A 19,789-nucleotide genomic window follows, 5' to 3' on the forward strand; every position below is an offset into this window, starting at 1 on the left:
AGTGTTGCATAAGAACCAGCGTGTGAATGAAAGCTTAATGTACAGGAGAGAGGGAAAGTCCTTGATTTTACATGATGGTACAGTAATCGATTCAAAGCAAGATCTATTGAATGCAAAGAGGAAGCATATTTGGACCTCAGAAATGTCATCAGCCGAACTGCCTGCTCAGTTATTGGATTTAAAAAAAGAGAGGAAAAAATAAGGGAAAAAGTCCTAAACTCTTTGCAGTATCTGTACTTGCAACTGGAAGAAAATACATAAAATTATACCACAGAAAAAAGAATCAAGAGGGTAGATTGTAAGTGTAATTTGAAAAAGAATCAAGAGGGTGGATCGTAAGCGTAATTTGTCTAAAGTCTTTCTGATATGTTCTGAAGGAAGACAATCCCATGGAGAGCAGAGCCAACCTTGAACTGACCACCAATGGACAGTTTGCTCACAAACCACACTAGCTAGGCAGCCTGGAGGGCTAATTCACTGACGCCTCATATGCTTTTTACAACTTGACACCAGAAACTTTGTCCTTGCAAGATCCAGAGGCGTTATTGAATGACAGAGCTTCAGACTGTTTTTACATGTCTAACTCACCCAGATTACCCTAAAGAAAGGTTCCAGCTTGCGACTTAAGCCTGATGGCAATTTCATGCTTCAACGGTTGTCTGTACCAACCAGATGCACCTATGATCCTTACTGGTTAATGGACACCATTGGAAATGGAATTCAGCTCCTCTGAAGAAATTAAGCATCATCTACATTCCTCTACATTCCAGGTCCGTAATTTAACATCTGTGAGCCTGCCCTCGATGACAGAATTCTACCAGAGCAATGCTGGATCTTGATGTAGTCTTTTTTTTCTTTTCTTTTCTTTTTTTTTTTTTGGTCAAATGTGATGGAGTCTTCAGGCAGTATATCTATCCAATAAGAACTGGAGCGAGATCTTGGAGGAGGCAGAATGGTGCAATGCTGTGGTTTATGTTCAAAAGCTACTATAAGTCTGACGATAAACAGAGGGTGGACTTGCAAATGTCTGCCTCAACGTTTCTTTTTGGGTTCTGATAGGAAATATGAAGGGAGCAAATCAGTCTGGTAACCCAGAGACGGAAGTGGAAAGCAGACAACTTCAGATCTGCAGGGATATTGATCATTGATTGGCCTAAATCATTCTTGGAGTTATTAAACCACAGATGTGAAGAGCAACCAACAAAATATATATGGAGAAAAACTCACTGTTTTACCAAGGACCAGGCAACAAATCTAAGAACATTCCTCTGTAGCCACTGATAATAAATGATAAATTTTATGGAACATACATAATAGGATCAGGGTTATAGTGAGTTTCATTGGGTCTTCCCAACGAAATGACAGTTTCTGCCCACATAATGTTCTGACAATGACCGCTGAAGCGTGCCAGATGCAGTCAAGGCTGTAACTTGAGATGCCTCCCATCAATTTATGATAACCTGATCTCTAAATGTAGTCCATAACTTTGTTACCAAATGAAAAAGCTCTTCAGGTTTAAAAAAATCAAAAAGCCACAGATTTTTAAATATACTTTCAAATAAAAAAGGTTGTCTTCACGTACTGTTTTAATTGGCAAGCGCAAAACCAAATGGAGACGCATCCATAATCCTACAGGAAACAAAAGATAAGCAACAAGAGTTCCAATAAATGAGTGCCACAAATTTTTTGCTCAATATTAATAAACTTTGCAATATGGATATGTGCTAATCAAAAGCATGGATTGTGAGAACCCGAGCGGGCGTGTGTTTACTTCCACATCGGTTATTCGCTGGGGAAATCTTGGGTACTTATACAGGATCAACGAACCCAAATAATACCTTCCGGCTAGCCATTTTGGGTGAGGTCCTAGATTGTTACAAATGGTATGGGACACTGCAGCACGGATTCATTGGGGCTGACCACAGGCCAATCATAGTGTTTGTGATTAGATTTGAATAGATATGAACCCTTAGCCTGACGAGGACGTCAGGGCTTGAACGGAGGGAGTATGTGAGAACCCGTGCGGGCGTGTATTTAGTCCCACATCAGTTATTTGCTGGGTAGATCTTGGGTACTTATACAGGATCAAGGAACCCAAATAATACCTTCCGACTAGCCATTTTGGGTGAGATCCTGGGTTGTTACATGGATGCACACATTGATATAGCTAAAAAAGACAAACTTAAAATGACAACAACAACAGTACTATTATAAGAGTAGCTGCTTAAGATGATTGAATGAGTAAACTTGATGATTAACATTTCATAATTACAGATAACATTATCAGGCACAGCATATAAAACCAACAGGTGATCTCAGATAAGAAGCTAAAGCTACAGGCACAGATCCAGATAAACATGCAATAATTCTATGATGGAAAAACACAAAAATCAGTATACCAGTATTACAGAATGTTAGTAATTAATGATGGAATAAAACAAAATTGGGGAATAAAGCTGGAGAATAGACATAATCATCAGCCAAGAGTATGCACTAAAATATACAGAAGAAACTTCAAACAATGGTTTCATGACCTAAAGTCAAGGGCAATTCAGAAATATGGAGACAACTATTAGTGAAAGATAAAAATTAATCACCTAATTTCACTGAAAAATGCTGCTGACAGAGCCATCACCATGAACACGACGGATGGTCTCAGCAAGAAGGTTTGCCACAGACAGAACAACCAGTTGAGGAAAATAATTATGTTCGGCAACTGGAATGGTGTTTGTAACTATCACTTCTTGAAAAAGACCTCCAGAGAGCCTTTCAATTGCAGGAGGACTGCAAACAAAGCATGAAAAATCTTATTTAACAAAGAACTCAGATGCAAAAGGTAATGTTTTAAGAGCTATTACTTCTTTCAACATGCAAAGTAATATCAATGACCCAGCAATCGTAACAACATCAAAACTCCAGATGAGGCGCACAGAAATTCTATTTTATTCGGTAGAATGGCTTCTGCATTGCATCTCATACATATTTGCATCCATCTAACCATGCACCAAATTTCCTTCTGCAGTATAGACAAGTTTAAAACATGCATGGACCGAAGGGATTATTTTGCACGGACAATGCACATGGTAGGCCAGCGGCTACGTCACTATTTCCATGCCATACATCAACTGAACTTTTGTCCTTCCTCATCTGGTTCCTGAGCTCTAGGAACTCATAAGTAAAAAAACAATGATAGAAAGGCAAAATTATGCACCTGACATCTCTGAATTCTTCTTTTTACACTATCAAAGTTGTCTTAAGACCAACAGTGGGATTACAAATTGATGATATGTACTGTTTCCTTATACTTTTAAATATGTATAAGACACAATAGGTTATTACTCTTATCTCTTGAATGCTCTCTTGACACAACATGTTGGAGAAAATCATGTAAATATTGTATAGAGATAATATAGGAATAGGAAGCTTTTGTGACTATCCATTTGTACATAAAACAAGAAATAGGGGATGATTCCCTTCCTGTGCTCTTCTTCATATCAGTAGATACCTTAAGAAAACTTATAAAACTTACTGTTCTTTCACCTTCCAAGCAGTCATTTGGGAAGTAGACAAGCTGACAAGCTGCAAAATGTGTTTATGTGTGCACATATGTACGCATACCTAAATGCACAAATAAAAATATATGAGTACTCATACAAACACACATATACCCCTGAGTGAAACCTCTTGACGTAGGACCAACGTCGGCGGAACCGATACTGGGCACCGGACTGGTTGCTTGGCGAAACGAGTCGGTACGGGCCCGCGCCGTGCCACGTCAGGCCTGTACTGACACAGTAAAAGAAATGGGGGAGAGGCAGAACGAGAGAAGAAGAGAGAGAGAGAGAGCGGAAAAAGGAGGGAGAGGGAGACGAAGGAAGAGAGAGGCCGGCCGGTAGAAGTCGGGGAGCCTTCATGTGGAGGAGGCGGAGGTCGGGGAGACGCCCTGTTTGCCGACTTCAACTTAAAAAACCCCCCTCCGGACCGGAGACTGAACGCTGCCTCCGCGTCTCTCCGGCCTCTACCTCCTCTGCGCGGAGGCTCCCCGGCCTCCGCCGGCCAGCCTCTCTTCCTTCCTCTCCCTTTTCCTTCCTTCCCCGCTCTCTCTCTCTTCCTCTTTTTTCTTCTCTTCTCCCCCTCCGACGACGGCAAGAGGCGTCTTGGTTTCAATGGAGGAACCGTCCCGGTCCGCCACCGGTACGGCCCGAGACGCCCCGGACTAGGCGGTTCGAGACAGTTCCGCATACCTTGCGTAGGACAGTAGAGGTTAGAGCTGCTTATATGCGATGGCAGGCTTCTGAAGCGAAGAATTACGGTTTAAGATGAAAGGAAATTAGGGTTTCATGGGTAGGGACAAGAATTTTGAAGTGCTTTTAGCTGCAAAATTAATAGCATAAGACATAATAATAACAGGAAGAGTAGTAGAACGTGGAAGAAGATAAGAATTAGAGAAAAGGACGAGGAGACAGAATCGGAGAAAGAGAGGGGAGCATGGCCGAACTTTGGCTTTTTTTCTTTCAATCAAATCATCTCAAAGACCATCTCTTGGAAAAGAAGATTACAACCTTTATATATACTCAACACCATAACTTTAAATCTTGATTACTGGAAAAAAAACAAATCCTAGCAATCAATTAAATCGTAAGGAAAAAATCCTAAAAGACACAAAAGCCCCTGCATAATCTGCAATCAATACCCTTGAATAGTGGCTGATACAGTAATGCTACAGTAACTTGACGAAAAGAGACTTTAAAAATCACCGAAACCCTTCATTAAAATATGGACGGCTAGGATCTTTTAAACTAGTGATTTGATACACATCGGTCTCGATCCCAAAACTAGGATGCGATTGAGACAAAAGCCCCCACATCACCTTGCATTTTGTGCACCTTCTAGTCATTGCACATATTAGAACAACTAATTTAACAAATTGCAGATATTCTTCTCATCCAATGCATTTATTTACCCGAAAGACATTGAACTGCCATCACCTAGAATAGGAAATTTAAATCAACATTTTCATATGCATTTTCAGTCCATCTTAATCAATACTTCCAATTAGTACTATGATACCAAGAAGCAATTTCCCATTCTGTGGCAAATTCATCCTATATGTATGTACCTTTTATGCTGAGATGCATGGATTAGAATTCAAATAAAATTTTAACTATTAGCTAGTACCTGATTTACAATCTTCTGCATTCCATTTTGTACGCTGATTGGTTGAAATTCTCCACCTTGCCACACCGCTTTTCTAAGGTATTACTACAATGTATGCAAAGTTCAAGCATTCAAAGTTTTCTTTACCTTCATATATGCAAATATTCACAAAAGATCTTTTTTTATGACTTCCCATAACTTCTGAAGGAATAAAATTGGAAGCCATCAGCCCCTGGAGCTTATTTTCACCAAGATCAAATAAAAGCTATGTGAGTTCTTTGATAGTAAGATTCAAGATCAGATAAGCACTATCATCATGACAGCCTATCCAATCAGCAATATATAGTCTTAAATTTCCATCCCAACTAGTTCCTCAAGAAAGGCAGTAAAACACTCCATTTCCTCTTCCAATAAAATGTTAAACAAGCAACTCTAGAAGGCCATTCATTTGGAACCCCAGACCTAGGCTCCAACCTCCAACAAGTTACACAAGCAAGGAAATTTAACACCTTGTGCCATTTGAGCTAAGCCAAAATGATATGCGATTACTTCTTTCTTTAGTTTAGTATAGATTTACAAATTAAAAATATCAGAGGAGTGTTCTAAGGAGTACTTATACAAATATATTCACCACATATTCCCTGAATCTTGATGGATATAAAAGTTTTATTTTAATGTATATAGCATAAAATCTTAATAAACATAAAGTAATTGGATCAGAAATTTTATGACTTGGTACTACATTACTTGTGCAACTGCCTAGGCATCTAAGCAACTGCGTCAATAGGCTAAGTCTATCACCAGTGGTAGCTTTGGGCTATCTGACTGCTATGTTTAGACTATATACTAATTATGGAACTGACTCTCAACTGTAGCTTATGACTTTAAGAAATAATTACCCAATCATCAATTATCAACTATATACTTTCTATCTAACCAAGAAATCTTAATAACTATGAATTATGGACTTCAGATGCATAAAACATTTTTTCTGAATTCAGTCATTCATGACTGAGAGGAAGTATTGCATATTGTTTTAATTAACAATTTACAACAAGCAAATTACTAAGTATAAATATAGACTATGGAAGACCACGAATCTGATATTTCAATCATGATAGGGTTGACAGACATGGATGTGAATTCAAAACAAGTGGTTACCTGAAAACAGCATGGGTGCAGCATGCATAAACTGCACTTGCACCCTCCTTCTGCAACAAATCTGCCGCATTGGTGATTGTTCCTAAATTCATAAATATGTTAAGTAACATGAAAAGCATGTCTACAATGATATATTGCAAGATTTGCCTTGTATATTATTAGTTTAGATGCAGAATAGCTTACCAGCAGTGTCAATCATGTCATCCACCAGAACAGCTACCTTTCCCTTCACATCCCCAATCAAGTTCATAACCTGCATAATTCAAATTCAATTTTTGATTAGGATTCTGTGAAAATTGTTTCTTCCACATATCTGAATTTGATTCATAAGAATAAAACACAAGGTCTATTCTCCGGTCTTATTTATTTTTTAAAAAAAATATTATGGAAGCTAGAAAAGGATTTTACAATATTAGATTGGAAACATGAGACACAAAGGTATAAGAGATATTTAGAAATATTGTGTTTTACAATCCTGCTTAATTGAACAAATCTACTTCTTCAGGTTGTAGTTTTATGACTTCTTACTTTAGCAGTCTGAAACATAAAAAGAAGAAATTACAGGATAAATGTATGAAATGATCCCTAAACACAGCATATTCACCTCAGAGATATTATGTCCTTGACGTCTTTTATCAACAATAGCTAAAGGTGCATCTGATAACTTCTTGGCCAAACCACGGGCTCGTGCAACCCCTCCCACGTCTGGAGAAACAACCACCAGGTCCTTTGGAGAAATTTTCTTACTAGCCAAGTAATCCAGAATCACAGGCTGCATAAGTTAAATAATTCGTTATACATTTGACAGGATAATAATATTCTCCAATTTTCATATGCCAAGCACCACAAAAGATAATATTGTTTTAGTGCAAACCTGCTTAGAACTAAAAAAACACGCATGATGAGAAGGTACATATGCAAAAAAATACCTGTCCAAATACATGATCGACAAAAATATCAAAATATCCCATTGCCTGTCCAGAATGGAGATCACAAGAAAGAACTCGATCGGCTCCAGCTTCTGTGATCAAGTTCGCAACAAGTTTGGCAGCAATGGATTCACGTCCTTGAGTCTGGAATCATGAAAGATTCAACAGCATCAAGGAATTAAAAAGAATAGGTCATCAGAAAAAGAAATACATCCCGAAAAGTGAAAGGCCATCTAATAAGTGTAATAAGAGGTGAAGCTGAATGGCAGCTGTAAGCATCATCCACCATATCGAAGGCTCAAAAGCTGATGTTAAAAAATTCTAGCTCACAAGAGAGAGCATTTAGAAAGACAACTGGAAAGTACAAGCTTATTCTAACATTTCTGAATTTTGTGCTGTTTAGAAATACTTTTGTCTTCAGTGTGCTTGTGTATAATATATGTGCATCTGAAAATGTCAACTTAGTACCAAAATAGATGTACAACAATGGTCTCAAATCCCGGCAGGACTCCCGCAGGACACCGGAATAGGGTCCCATCTTGAGTAATCGGACAAGAACGTCCCCCCATTGTTCGAATATACCAATCAGTACGTCTTAGAACATCCCCTGTCCTAAGTGTCGAGACGGAGTGGGATGACAGCTCATCCCGTTCCATAGGCAAACCGCCACAGCCCCATCCCACAGGATTTAAAATGTTGTGTACAACAGAGAAAAAGAATTTACCTTTCTATCTGCTCTAGCATATCCAAAATATGGAATCACAGCTGTAATGGTCCGTGCAGAGGCTCTCCTACATGCATCTATCATTACCAGAAGCTCCATAAGATTCTCATTTGCTGGGGCACATGTTGGTTGCACAAGAAAAACATCACATCCTCTGACACTCTCTTGCAGTTGCACGTATATCTCCCCATCAGCAAAGCATTTAATATTAATTTTGCCAAGGTTCAAACCTATGTAGCTTGCAACTTCCTATGTACATGCACAAACAGCAGAAAGAAATTGATGAATATAAATTGAAAATCATAACAAAGCCTTTCATATCATGCTAGAAACTAACCAGATCCCCACTCTGAAAATCAAGGAACAAGGAATTTTACATCAAAAAATGTCAAGACTAGACTCCTTAGGCGCACTCTTGTTGCATGAACAAATCTATCTCTAGTTGTTGGCAGAGTCTCATGCAAGTGATCTGATGTTGTTGGGAGGATTGGAGTATTCATCAAGGCATCCCAGGTACTCATTATGTTGTTTGGATGTCTCTTATATCCATGATAATGCATAGGCATCTAGCTAGCTCAGTTTGTTCAAAAGCACAACTTGAAGTGAGGCAAGAATGATATTACTGATTGCATCTTTACGCTTTTAGCCTGTGCAGCACTAGTACTAGATCCATCATGTCAAGTTAGCATTGCCCCATGCATTTGCTAAAAGTTAAGGATCAGTGACACACCACTACAAACATAAACTCAGACCCACACTAAAGCACCAGTAGGTAGTTGAGAACAAAACAGGATGCAGTATCATTATGAATGCTCTGGCCCATCATCCATATGTCAAGGTAAGCCATTGGCTAAATGATTACCTTTATTTATCTGCAAGATATAACATTATTTTCCCATACTCTAGATGATCCGTCATGTTAAAGGAATATTTGCAATTGATCTAAAGCACAAGCAGCATCTGCAAAAAGATAGACAGACTTCACAAAAGATGGCTTAGGTTTCTCCTTTTAATTTTGGATTCCGTAGACACAGTCATCCTTAGAAGGTAAGAAGCATCGTTTTCTAGAAAACAAGATAACCTGGTTACAAGGTTGTTGGTATAATATGGAAATGTACTATGTTATCACTGATTTATTCCGATGGGCCCTCTGGAATCTGGCAATTGATAGCATAAAAAATTTGATTTGATAGCCCAAGAAACTATATGCCATATCGCCAATGGCAAGTAAATAGATGTCATGGCAGCTTCGCAACATAAATGTGAGCAACCTTTTATTTACATTTGCTATCATTGAATACTTTCAAGATACGAATTGAGAGTACAATCGCATTCTCCATCCACACAAAGTAGGCATACCTATATTTTTATTTTTTTCTTTTGAGAGAGGATAGGCCTGCCTACATTATTAAAGAAATATACTTATCCATTTCTGAGTGCAAATTAGTTCCTAGCCAGTGTGAATTAATAAAATGCCCATAGGTCGTGCGCTGGGCTGGACATCCATGTATTTAACTGAAGCAAGAAAAGTAAGAACCTGTGCAAGTGGAAGATTTGCAGTGCCAGAGAAAATTCTCATTCTTGTATCAGGCTTCTGTACAATTTCCTTCTCTTGATGTGTTACTGAAAGGCCAGGTACAGCGGGATCTTTCAATGCTGGTGTGCACAAGCTTTCATTAAAAAATCGCAATGGCTTGGGCACCTCAGACTTCTATCAGAAGGAAGAAACAACAATAACAATCAAAGAAGCACGTGATTATAACCAAATGAATAGATAAACTTTAAACAAGTGATTAAAAGAGATGGAGTAATATCTTCACTAAACAAGTTTGAAGTTACTGCATATTGTTTGGCATTTATGAATTAATAACAGCATTAAGCTGAAGTTGCTTCAGCATTGTCTCAAACTTCAATCAATTTAATCATAAAACAAAACTAAAAGAACTTTAAAAAAAAGAAAGAAATTGCCCATTTTGCTTCCTTATATTCTATAGCTGTAGGCAGAGTAGCAGCACGTTCTCCAATTTTTAGCACTGGCACCATCAAACACCTCACCTGGTGAATATATGAATGGGAAATAAAGTATCTTTCTTTACATATGGCCATTCTAATAAGTTATTAGTCATGTAATGCCATATAACATGATATGAAAATGTGCTTATTTTACTTATCATTAATAAAGTTGATACATAAATTGGGACCCTTTTATTTTCTCTCTCTCTGTTCTAGAACTTTCTTAGTTTCTTCTAATATGGCCCAGAGATCATGATGTGTCACCGCGAACCCTAATGTTCCATTATCGTGAATTCATGCATTGTGCCCCTGATTGCCACAAGATGCTCTTCATTGGAGTCCATGCTCATTCAGTTCTTTCCCCCTTGCTAAACTCCTACCCACCATGAATCCCAATGCTTTGTTGCAAATAGCAAATACCCGAGGCAAGTGACTTTAGAGGTCTCCAACATTTTAATACCTTGGAACTTGCTCTAAGTTCATATCAGCTGCAAATAAACCTACAAGGTCATTTTTCAGCCGCATGGCTCCATTAAACAGTGCAAAGGTAACTTAGATAATAGTCAATAAACTTAAAATGCATTATCCCAGTGTTAAGAGATAATGAAACTATGAATTTTGACTGATTGCAACGTAGTTCATGCTTAAGAAGGTCTACAAGCTCCTCGTAAGCTTCAACATCCTCCTCATGTCATTTATCATCTTTGTTAAGTAATCTAAAATCCTCGCAAGCTTGGCCTAGACATATTAGCTGACTAGTCCTTCAAATTCTAATCAAATCACAAACATGAGCATATAAATTAGGTATCTTTTTCAGACTTGGTAATATCTAACACTAATCTTTGTCGCAGCCTCTCCCTTTGGGCTCATCAACCCTCTGTGGTCAGGGAGCACCCCCCCTCCCCTTCTCTTGCCCCTTCCTTCCCTCTCTCCTCCTCTATTCTCCCTACCTCCTCTTTCTTCTCTAGTTTGAGAGTCCCTTTAACAATAGCCCAATGGGGTTGTTGCATTGTAGGGAAGCCATGCGGGGTGTCAACGGCAAGTGCTGGAAAGCACCTCTTTGGCATCTCCCTTGCTGCCACCTTCAACTCCATCTCACCACTGCCTCCCACTCTGCCGCTCTCCAGCATAGAGTCGAGAAAATCACAGATCTCGACTCACATCTTGGCTTGGGAAAAATAAGGGCTACACTGCTACACCATTGTCTCGGCTACCTCGTGCCACTGCATCACCTTCAATTCACACTCCATGTTCTGAGAAATATATACTATCCTGCCCTGAAACTGACCAATGCACGGTGCCCATTCGCTTCGCACGCAGGAAGCCAAGGAAGTTTCTTTTTCTCTACATCGCTTTCTTCCATCTCATCAACCCTTTAATTTCTTTATCAAACACTGTGTAACCACAGTGTAGCTGAGCATCTCAAGCATCTATGCACTATCTCCATCCTTCAAGAGAAAATCTTATATGTGAAGCTCAAGAAATGCAATTTCTTAGCTAATAGCCTGGTTGGGTGGATGAGGAGAAAGTGAAGGTGGTTCGTAAGTGCCCTACACTAAAGTGTGTTACAGATTTGAGGAGCTTACATGGGCTGCAACTTTCTATAGGTGATTCATGCAGAACTTCAGCAGTATAGCTGCACGACTTACAGATTATATGAAGAAAGGATAATTTAATTGCACGGAAGAGGCCGAGAAAAACTTTGTACTCTTGAAAGAGAGTTGACTTCTGCACCAGTTTTAGCTTTTCCTAACTTTGACAAGTTATTTGAAGTTGACTATAATGCTTTGCATATTGAAATAGGAACTATTCTTTCTTAAGAGTCGACCAGTGGCATATTATGGTAAAAAGTTGAACATTAGCCAACATAAGTGGTTCACTTACGAGCTTGAGTTGTACTTTATGGTCCAAGCTTTATAGCATCAGCAGCATTATCTTATTTAGAAGGATTTCTTGTTGTATTCTAATCATAAAGCTTTGAAGAATGTTAGCAAGCCAAACAACACGAACTGGACGCATGCTAGGTCGATTAGTACTTTGGAGGAGGCAAGGAGTATAATTATGTGCACTAGTCTGGCCACCAAAACAAGGTGGCTGATGCATTGAGTCGAAGAGCTGCTCTGTTGGTCATTTTAAGTAGTGAGTTTGTGAACCTCAATTACCTAAAAGATCTTTATACGGATGATGAAGATTTCCAGGAAGAATGGGCTAGATACAGCAAGGAGCAACCAGTAAAACTGTATGAGCATGATGGTTATCTATTTATTCCTCGAAGTTCCTTACGTGAGCACATTATCCATGAATTGCATGCGAGTGGCCTAGCCGGGCACTTAGGACGAGAGACAATACTACATGGTGGAGGAGAGCGATACTGCAACACAAGAAAGATGTGGGAAGAGATGCGGAATGGTGCTATATTTACCAGACTGAAAAAGACCATTCACAGAACACTGGCTTGTACACCCCATTGCCTATTCCAAGAGCAGGTAACGAACCAAACAAGGTATGATTTCTACTTTTGTAATGGTTGACAGGTTCCTCTGATTCCTCATGCCTCCAATTCCGTGAATCTATTTTCAGGGAGGTGGTTCATCTTCATGGTGTGCCCAAAGCCCTTACTTAAGTTGTGATAGAAAATTACTTAGCCATTTTTGGCGAACTTTTGGAGGTGGTTTGACAGATCCTTGCAGTACAAGAGTACATGTGACCCATAAACTGATGGCCAAATAGAGGTGACGAACCAAACTCTTCGGGACATCATTCGATGTCTTTCTAGCATCAAGCCAAAGCAATGGGTTTACTGCTTGGTGCAAGTTGAGTTTTCCTTAAAGTCGCCATTCCAGATCGTCTATGATTGAACACCTCAACACACACTAGATTTGGTACCATTGCCAAAGATTCCACGTTTGAATGCAGCAGCAATTAATATGGTTGAAAAAATGGCTACAATGCATGCAGATGTGAAGAAGTTGGAAGAATGAAATACCAGGAACAAGGAAGTTGTTGATAAACATCGGCGAGCTTCAGTATTCCAAGAGGGAGATCAGGTGATGATGTATATGAGGAAAAAAATTTCTCCAACAAGAATACATAACAGGATGAAGGACAAAAAGATTGGACTATATTGGATTATCAAGAAAATTAATGACAATACCTAAGTTGCTGATCTGCCTTACACCATAGGAATCTCAAAGACCTTCAATATAAAAGATCTTGAGCTAGAGCTTGTGTTGTAACTACTGGAAACTCAAGGATGAGTTTTTCTTAAGGGGACTGATGTAAAATAATTAGCTTGGATTATCCTAGAAGATGGATCGAACCAAGTTGCAAATCAGTTCAGGAGCATGGGTTTAAAACGTGCAAGCATCAGAAAATGAGCATGACTTAAGTCAGATTTTAGTGATCTAGGTGGCGTTGGAAAGCTTATGAAGATGGTCAAAAGTTGCAGATCAGTCAAAAGCTAATCCCGTTTTCTTGCTGTTTTTGGTTGGTCAAACTAGTCCTTTGTATTTTAGGAAATATTTAGGAAATTTCTATTCCTGAAGCTTAGAGAGTCTAATTTGATGAGGATTGAATCGGGGTTTGAGTAGTAGATATGTTTTGTTTGGAGTTTTCCTAATTCAAGTTATTTTTCTATTTTTGGTAATTTAGGATTGGATTCTTATGAATAGGGGCTGATGATTGTATAATTGAACATTTGTTCATAATAACATTGAAATTTGAGCTTTTTCACTCCATTGGTTAAGAAGATAGTGTTCTTCTTCCTTGTTTTTCTTGCAACAATAGTAGCCTAACAAATCCAAACCAAGTCAACTAGTCTATTAAAATGATGACCTTACAACTCAATCCAAACAAATTAAGACCATTTCAAATTTTGAAAGTGTCCATCTAGGCTCAACCGGCTGGTCCCCCACGAGATGAAGGACCACAATGCGTGCTGCTCCCGAGTGCCCTTGTGCAGCTTTCCATCATCAGACTCTAAGGCTATTTTACTGGACTCCACCACTAAGTTAATCTACTGCTAGTTGATTACTCCTTCCATCATATCCTTTGCCGCTCTTGACGATTAAACACGGCCATAGTGGCATGCTCACCTCCATGACACCCTGCAACGTCTACACCACTACCTGAAGGCCGGTCACATCATCACCTCATTCCAAAGGGACTACAAAACCACTTTGGCCACTAGGTTGACTCCGCATTAGTCCAACATAAAAATAGCATAAGCAAAATAACAAACAAATTGGGTCATTGGGTGGAGGCTGCTGGCTAACCCTCAAGTTCCAACACTTGATTCATCTCGGTGACCCTCCCATGCTCGACCACCACTGTCTATCCTCCACTAGCTCCACCCCTATCACCTAACGTCATTCCCCGTGCCCTCTCTTCACCAGCATGGCCTTATTTCCATCGCAGAGCAACTCCATCGCCGCCTTAGAATGAGTCAAACCCATGTTTGAATTAAAATTGAGATTTTCCAATGAAGGGATTCAATACTTGGTTCATCAATCTCATAAATGTGCTGGATGCATTTGAGAGCCCAAAAGGGATAACCAACCACTCATACAAGCCCTCTTTAGCCTTAAATGCTATCTTCCACTCATCCCTAGATCTGATTTGAATCTAGTGGTATCCACTTCTGAGGTCAATGTTTGAGAACTTTGACCCCTCCAACATGCCTAACATATCGCCTAAATGTGGAATTGGGAATATGTACTTCATAATGATTTGATTCAAGGTACATCATCTCCATACCGGGCTCGGTATCGATGCTACCCTATTACGTGGTCAATACGCCTCCCTTACTGTGTGCCAGTATTGAACTGGTATGGTATAGTACGTCCTATACCATCCGGTTTGATACAGTACGGCATATCTTAATTTGATTGATAGCCCGACTGTCCATACACATCCTCAAGCAACCATCCTTTTTTGGTATCAATAAGAACAACACGGCCTTAAGCTTTCATGCACTAAGCTCTTGCACTACAGGCCTTGCACTTGGCCTTGTAGAATCTCGTGCTCCATGGGACTCATTCAATAATGTGGTAGCTTAGGTAAAATCACGCCAAGAACGAGATCAATCTAATACTGGATATCTTTCTTATGAGGTAGGCCATCTAGATATTCCTTAGGCATGATCTCTTAAAATTCTATCATCAATGGCTTCGGCTCCTCTAAGACATCAATGGGCAGCACATCATCTCCTTGCACCATCAAAGCATAGATCTCTCCGCCTTCTTCACTCTCGGTCCGCAAATCCTTTACCACTAGAAAGGACTTCCCCTCCACTTTAAAAACTTCGAATTGTTTCTTATCAAGCCAAAGATGATTTTATTTCCACCTTTATAAGACGTAAACAAACTATCCCTGCCATTATGAGTGAAATCTACATCATGTTGCTAGGACCTACTAAGTAGTAGATGACGTACATCCATACCTATTATATCACACCACATGTTATCCTTATAATTCTTGCCAATAGAAAGACGGGCAAAGCATTATGGTTCTGATATGCATTGGATCAGTATGGTAAGTACAGCTACCATGTTGAACCATTCACTGGCAATACAATCTCCAATACTAGTTCAACAAATCTTGTTTGGGTATTATCATCTTCTTGATATAGCTGCTCTTCATATTCTTCTATATCTTCAGGGCTACAATGTTTGTTTTAGCATGTTTAAGACACTGGTTGAAATAATTCCTAGACCTTTCTCCATTTTGGTTCAAGATGACAATCGATTGGATGCTCATTCTTGTTGGGACCTTCCTGAGATCAATTATTCTATAATCTGCATCCATACAAGGGGCAGGGGGAACCATGCTCATCTGCCCTACTCCTAGTTGGCTTCTAAGAGTTGAACAAGCAAGCTACTCCTCTATATAACTTGAAGTTGGATCACCTCGTTAAATTGGTAGATTGGTTGCATATCAACCCTATCTTGGATTACCAACTACAACCATCCAACAAATCTAGAAACCTTCTGGGCATCCCTCTCATTCAATCAATTGGTGAGGTGAGCTCAAAGAATTCTGCGGCATAATCTTGTACTAATTGGCTCCCTAACAGCAGTTTTGATACTACTTGTCTAGAACCTGTTCATAGTCAAGTGACAGAAACTGATTTTGCAATAATTTCTTCATCTTTGGCCAAGATTTTACTAGGGGGTTTTAAGATGGACTCGAGTGTGTTGAAGCTCCCCCCACCAGGCTACAACAACTCCCTTAAAATGATACACCACCAGCTTCACCTTCTACCCTTTAGAATGTTCATGTACTCGAAGAATCTTTCAACTTCAAATAGCTAGTCAAGGAACTCAATTTGAAGGAACCCATTAAAAGAGGGTAAATCCATCTTTGTACAAAAATTTCCATCAGAATTTCCTTATCTTTCATGATGAGGGTTTCCATCATTCACCTCCTCATCTCTGGAATCATCTCCTCCTTGGAGTCGATCATGTTAATCGAGATTTTGATTTCGTTGGTGCTAATCTCAGCCACGACCTTCTAATTGGCCTAATTGATTATGCAGATTCGTTAATTATTGATTTTGCTGAACCATGCATTAGAAAATCTAGGTGATCACTCTATAGGGATCTATTAAGGTAAGGTCCTTAGGAATACTACCTTGACGGTTCTCCATGCCCTATTGAGTCTTGGTTGCCATGGATCGGGCAATCCCACTCTAATAACACATTTCCTAGCACCAATCTTTTAAGAGTAGGGAAGAAGAACATTGTCTTCTTAAGAAACATAGAGTGGAAAAAAAAACTCAAAGAAAATAAGCTTCAATATTATTATAAGTAATGTTCAATTACGCAATCATCATCCCTTATTTATATGACTCCAATCCTACATTATCAAAAATAGCAAAACTCGAATTAAAAAAAAACATCAATAAAAACATATACTACTCAAAATATATCTCCCAGCTCAAACCCGATCAAAATCAGACTTTCTAAGCCTAACGACATAGAAATTTCTTAAAAATTTTCTAAAATACAAGCAACAAGTTTGATTGACCAACAATTGCAGGAAAATGATGGAATTAGCCTCTGATCGCTTGTGACTTTTGATCATCTAGTCGATAACTTTCCAAGACCACCAAATCACTAAAATCCAACTTATAGTTTGGAAGTCATGCTCGATTTTCTAAAGGTTGTGCATTTTGGCCCCATGCACCTGAAGCGACTTGCAACTCAGTTCAACCCTTTTTCTCCGGATAATCTAAAGCTAATCGACCTATATTACATTGATTGTTAGGCTATTAAGGGTCCCTTACCTCTTTCTTTTTCTTTTCCTTCTCTCTACTTTCTCTTTTTTATTCTTGCTTTCTCTTTGTACTCATTTCATCTATAATGAAATTTGTGGTGAATCTCTTTAAACATTTTCCTCAAAAAAATAAAAAAATAAAAAGGTCAGACTCTATCATCCTAGTTTAAGGTGTGATGACAAGATCATTATTGGAGACAGTACTCCCATATTCATTCTTATAAAGCAACATCTTTGACTTTTGTTGGGGATTCAAAACCACTCATGAAATTTCAAGCTTTCTCTTCTCTATTCAGAAAAAAAAAAGGAGGCTTAAAAGTTATTAAGACACTCTTGTCCTATTGATAGTATATTCGTGATACTTTAATGGGTCTCCAAGTGCAAAATTACATAGACAAATTGTATTAATGGCAAGTGTTGAGGAGTCACAAAGTGTTCATCATTACAACCTCCGAAACCTAATGCATGCATGTACGCATTTATGCATGAAGGCATGCAGAATGCAAGTATGGTTGTAAGTATGTGTGTCGGTTTTCATGGCATGCTAAACATTAAACCTTTAGTATAATCTATAATGAACCCCCAGAGTTGGAGATCAGATCATTGATCATGATCTATACATAAGAGAGCATATAATTTGACAAATCGAAGTTTATGCCATGTGCTAGATTAAATTTTCTTGTCAACATACTTTTCACTAAAAAGCATGCAAAAGGAGAAGTTGCAAATTTAAAGTTCCTAAGTCTTCTATTACAAGAAACTCTAGAAAGTCATTTCAAATGCTAACACTTCTGACTGAGTTAAGTTGGGGCAAGCTGTTTATTAAGTGCCACTGTTCTGTTTATTAAGTCAGGCACCTCTGATTTATCTTCATAACTTTGATTCAAGTGTCGGTTCAACCAATGAGCCAATTGCCCCCTTTTCTTTTTTCACTGTTTTCTACACTTCCACATACTACAAATATCATTCACACCATCATTGAAAGATTTTATTCCCTTACACATTATACTGCACTCTCATCGTGCTCAAAAACAGAACTCCAAATATATTCACACACTAGATTCTTCCTTCCATCAACTTTACGAGCACTCGTTCCATATTCTCCGCGAATAAAACCTGTTCTTTACTTCTAATCCATCATCGTCTTTTGTTATCAAGTTGCATCTACCTTAAGATACGTAAAGTTATTTCGCTCTGTTCCTTGGGCCATTACTTTATTTCGATCAAACATTAAACGCTCTTTCACTGGAATAATCTACCCAAAGACTGATAACCAAAAAACTACCCCTTATTCATCCAAGCACCTTCTTATTTCCAGAATCCATGACAGATATTCTTCAGAGCAAGAAATAAACAACCATCATAGTATAAATTCAAGTCTCAGCAAAATAACTCACCACGAATCCAGATAGAGGCACTCTCGAAGCTAGGGTTCTGGAGGCCGTATGAATCCCCGATCCTCCGACGAGGAACGATGCCCCGGGTCTCACCGAAGGAGAGGAGAGGGCCATCGCCGCCATACTGCAAGAAAAGCGGACGAAAGAGAGGAAACCGAGACGGCAACGATCAGAGGAGATAAGGGCTTCGACGGGGGTTTTAAGCCAGAGCGAGGTTTGGGGAAGGAAGAAGGGGGGATAAACCTCCGGATTCGGCGAATTTTCGCGCCGAGTGGCTTTCTTCCCCCCCTGCAGCTTTATGCCTTGCCATTTTAGCAGGGGAGGACCGGGCACCGCGACCGCGTCGGGATTTAGGCGGTTCTTTAAACTATTGTTGGACGAGATTACTAGATTGGCCCTGTTGTTTCGATCATATTACCTAATTTGCCATCACAGCGCCCGCAAGGGTTGGATTCGGCGCCATAAGTGGGGGTAAAATTTGCTATGCCAGAAAAGACGCTTTCCTCCCGTTGCCTTGCGGGCTTGTGAAAATGTATGTAATTATGTTTACTGTTCCGATAGATTTCATGGTTGATTTTCTTTTATGCCCTATTTACTTGATCTCTTGATTTCCCAGTTATATATCGTTCTTGTGCTCTTTGATTTTTCCAAATGTCATTTTTTGTTTTCTAAATAAAGAAATTAAAGATGAGAGACGGTGCATCTAGAAAATCTTGATTTGGCCATCGCCGCCCCCGACAAAATTAGAAAATCTTATCCAATTTCACTACCTACCACTCAAATCATCTAATATTGCTAATTGCCTTCATAGGCATCATGAATTGTAACAACAAATTGGTCTAAGTGTTGCATAGCCACATCATGCATTCAAGATTAGACATATTGAGCTTGAAAATATATGTTATCTATTAATTATGTTTGAAACAATGAATAACAAAATTTCTAAAATTTTATGAATGTTGGCTTGTACTAGCTAAGCTATAGCCTAATAGGTTGCACCATCTTTTCTGTTGAAAAGCTCGGCAATGTTGTATTTGAATCTTAGGTAGGTCTCTGCTCGAGTCATTTTTATAAAATAATTGGTGGTTCTTTCACTAATTTTCTCAAGGGAAAAGGAATGTCATATGCATTGA

The 19,789-nt window shown here is 39.0% G+C and overlaps 1 protein-coding gene across 6 annotated transcripts; it reads right to left on the reverse strand.

Moving 5' to 3' along the window:
• Nucleotides 1-143: 143 nt before the first annotated feature.
• Nucleotides 144-18,978, reverse strand: LOC103697209 (ribose-phosphate pyrophosphokinase 1-like). Of its 6 annotated transcripts, XR_005507024.1 has the most exons (11): nucleotides 18,657-18,978; nucleotides 9,509-9,682; nucleotides 7,972-8,220; nucleotides 7,248-7,391; nucleotides 6,923-7,090; nucleotides 6,502-6,571; nucleotides 6,319-6,400; nucleotides 2,598-2,784; nucleotides 1,583-1,629; nucleotides 1,228-1,467; nucleotides 144-1,126 (listed from the first exon to the last, which is right to left on the reverse strand). XR_005507024.1 is itself a non-coding variant. In XM_008779023.2 (9 exons), exons 1-8 carry the CDS (start codon nucleotides 18,777-18,779, stop codon nucleotides 2,604-2,606), a joined length of 1,191 nt encoding a protein of 396 aa, XP_008777245.1. In that variant the 5' UTR covers nucleotides 18,780-18,978; the 3' UTR covers nucleotides 1,188-1,629; nucleotides 2,598-2,603. The 6 variants fall into 6 exon arrangements, 1 of the variants encoding a protein (XP_008777245.1); XR_005507023.1 differs by having other exon boundaries at nucleotides 149-1,126; nucleotides 1,228-1,629; XR_602536.2 differs by lacking the exon at nucleotides 144-1,126 and having other exon boundaries at nucleotides 1,188-1,460.
• Nucleotides 18,979-19,789: the final 811 nt, after the last annotated feature.

This window comes from Phoenix dactylifera, unplaced genomic scaffold (genome assembly GCF_009389715.1).
Source record: "Phoenix dactylifera cultivar Barhee BC4 unplaced genomic scaffold, palm_55x_up_171113_PBpolish2nd_filt_p 000064F, whole genome shotgun sequence".
In the NCBI taxonomy this organism is placed as follows: Eukaryota; Viridiplantae; Streptophyta; class Magnoliopsida; order Arecales; family Arecaceae; genus Phoenix; species Phoenix dactylifera.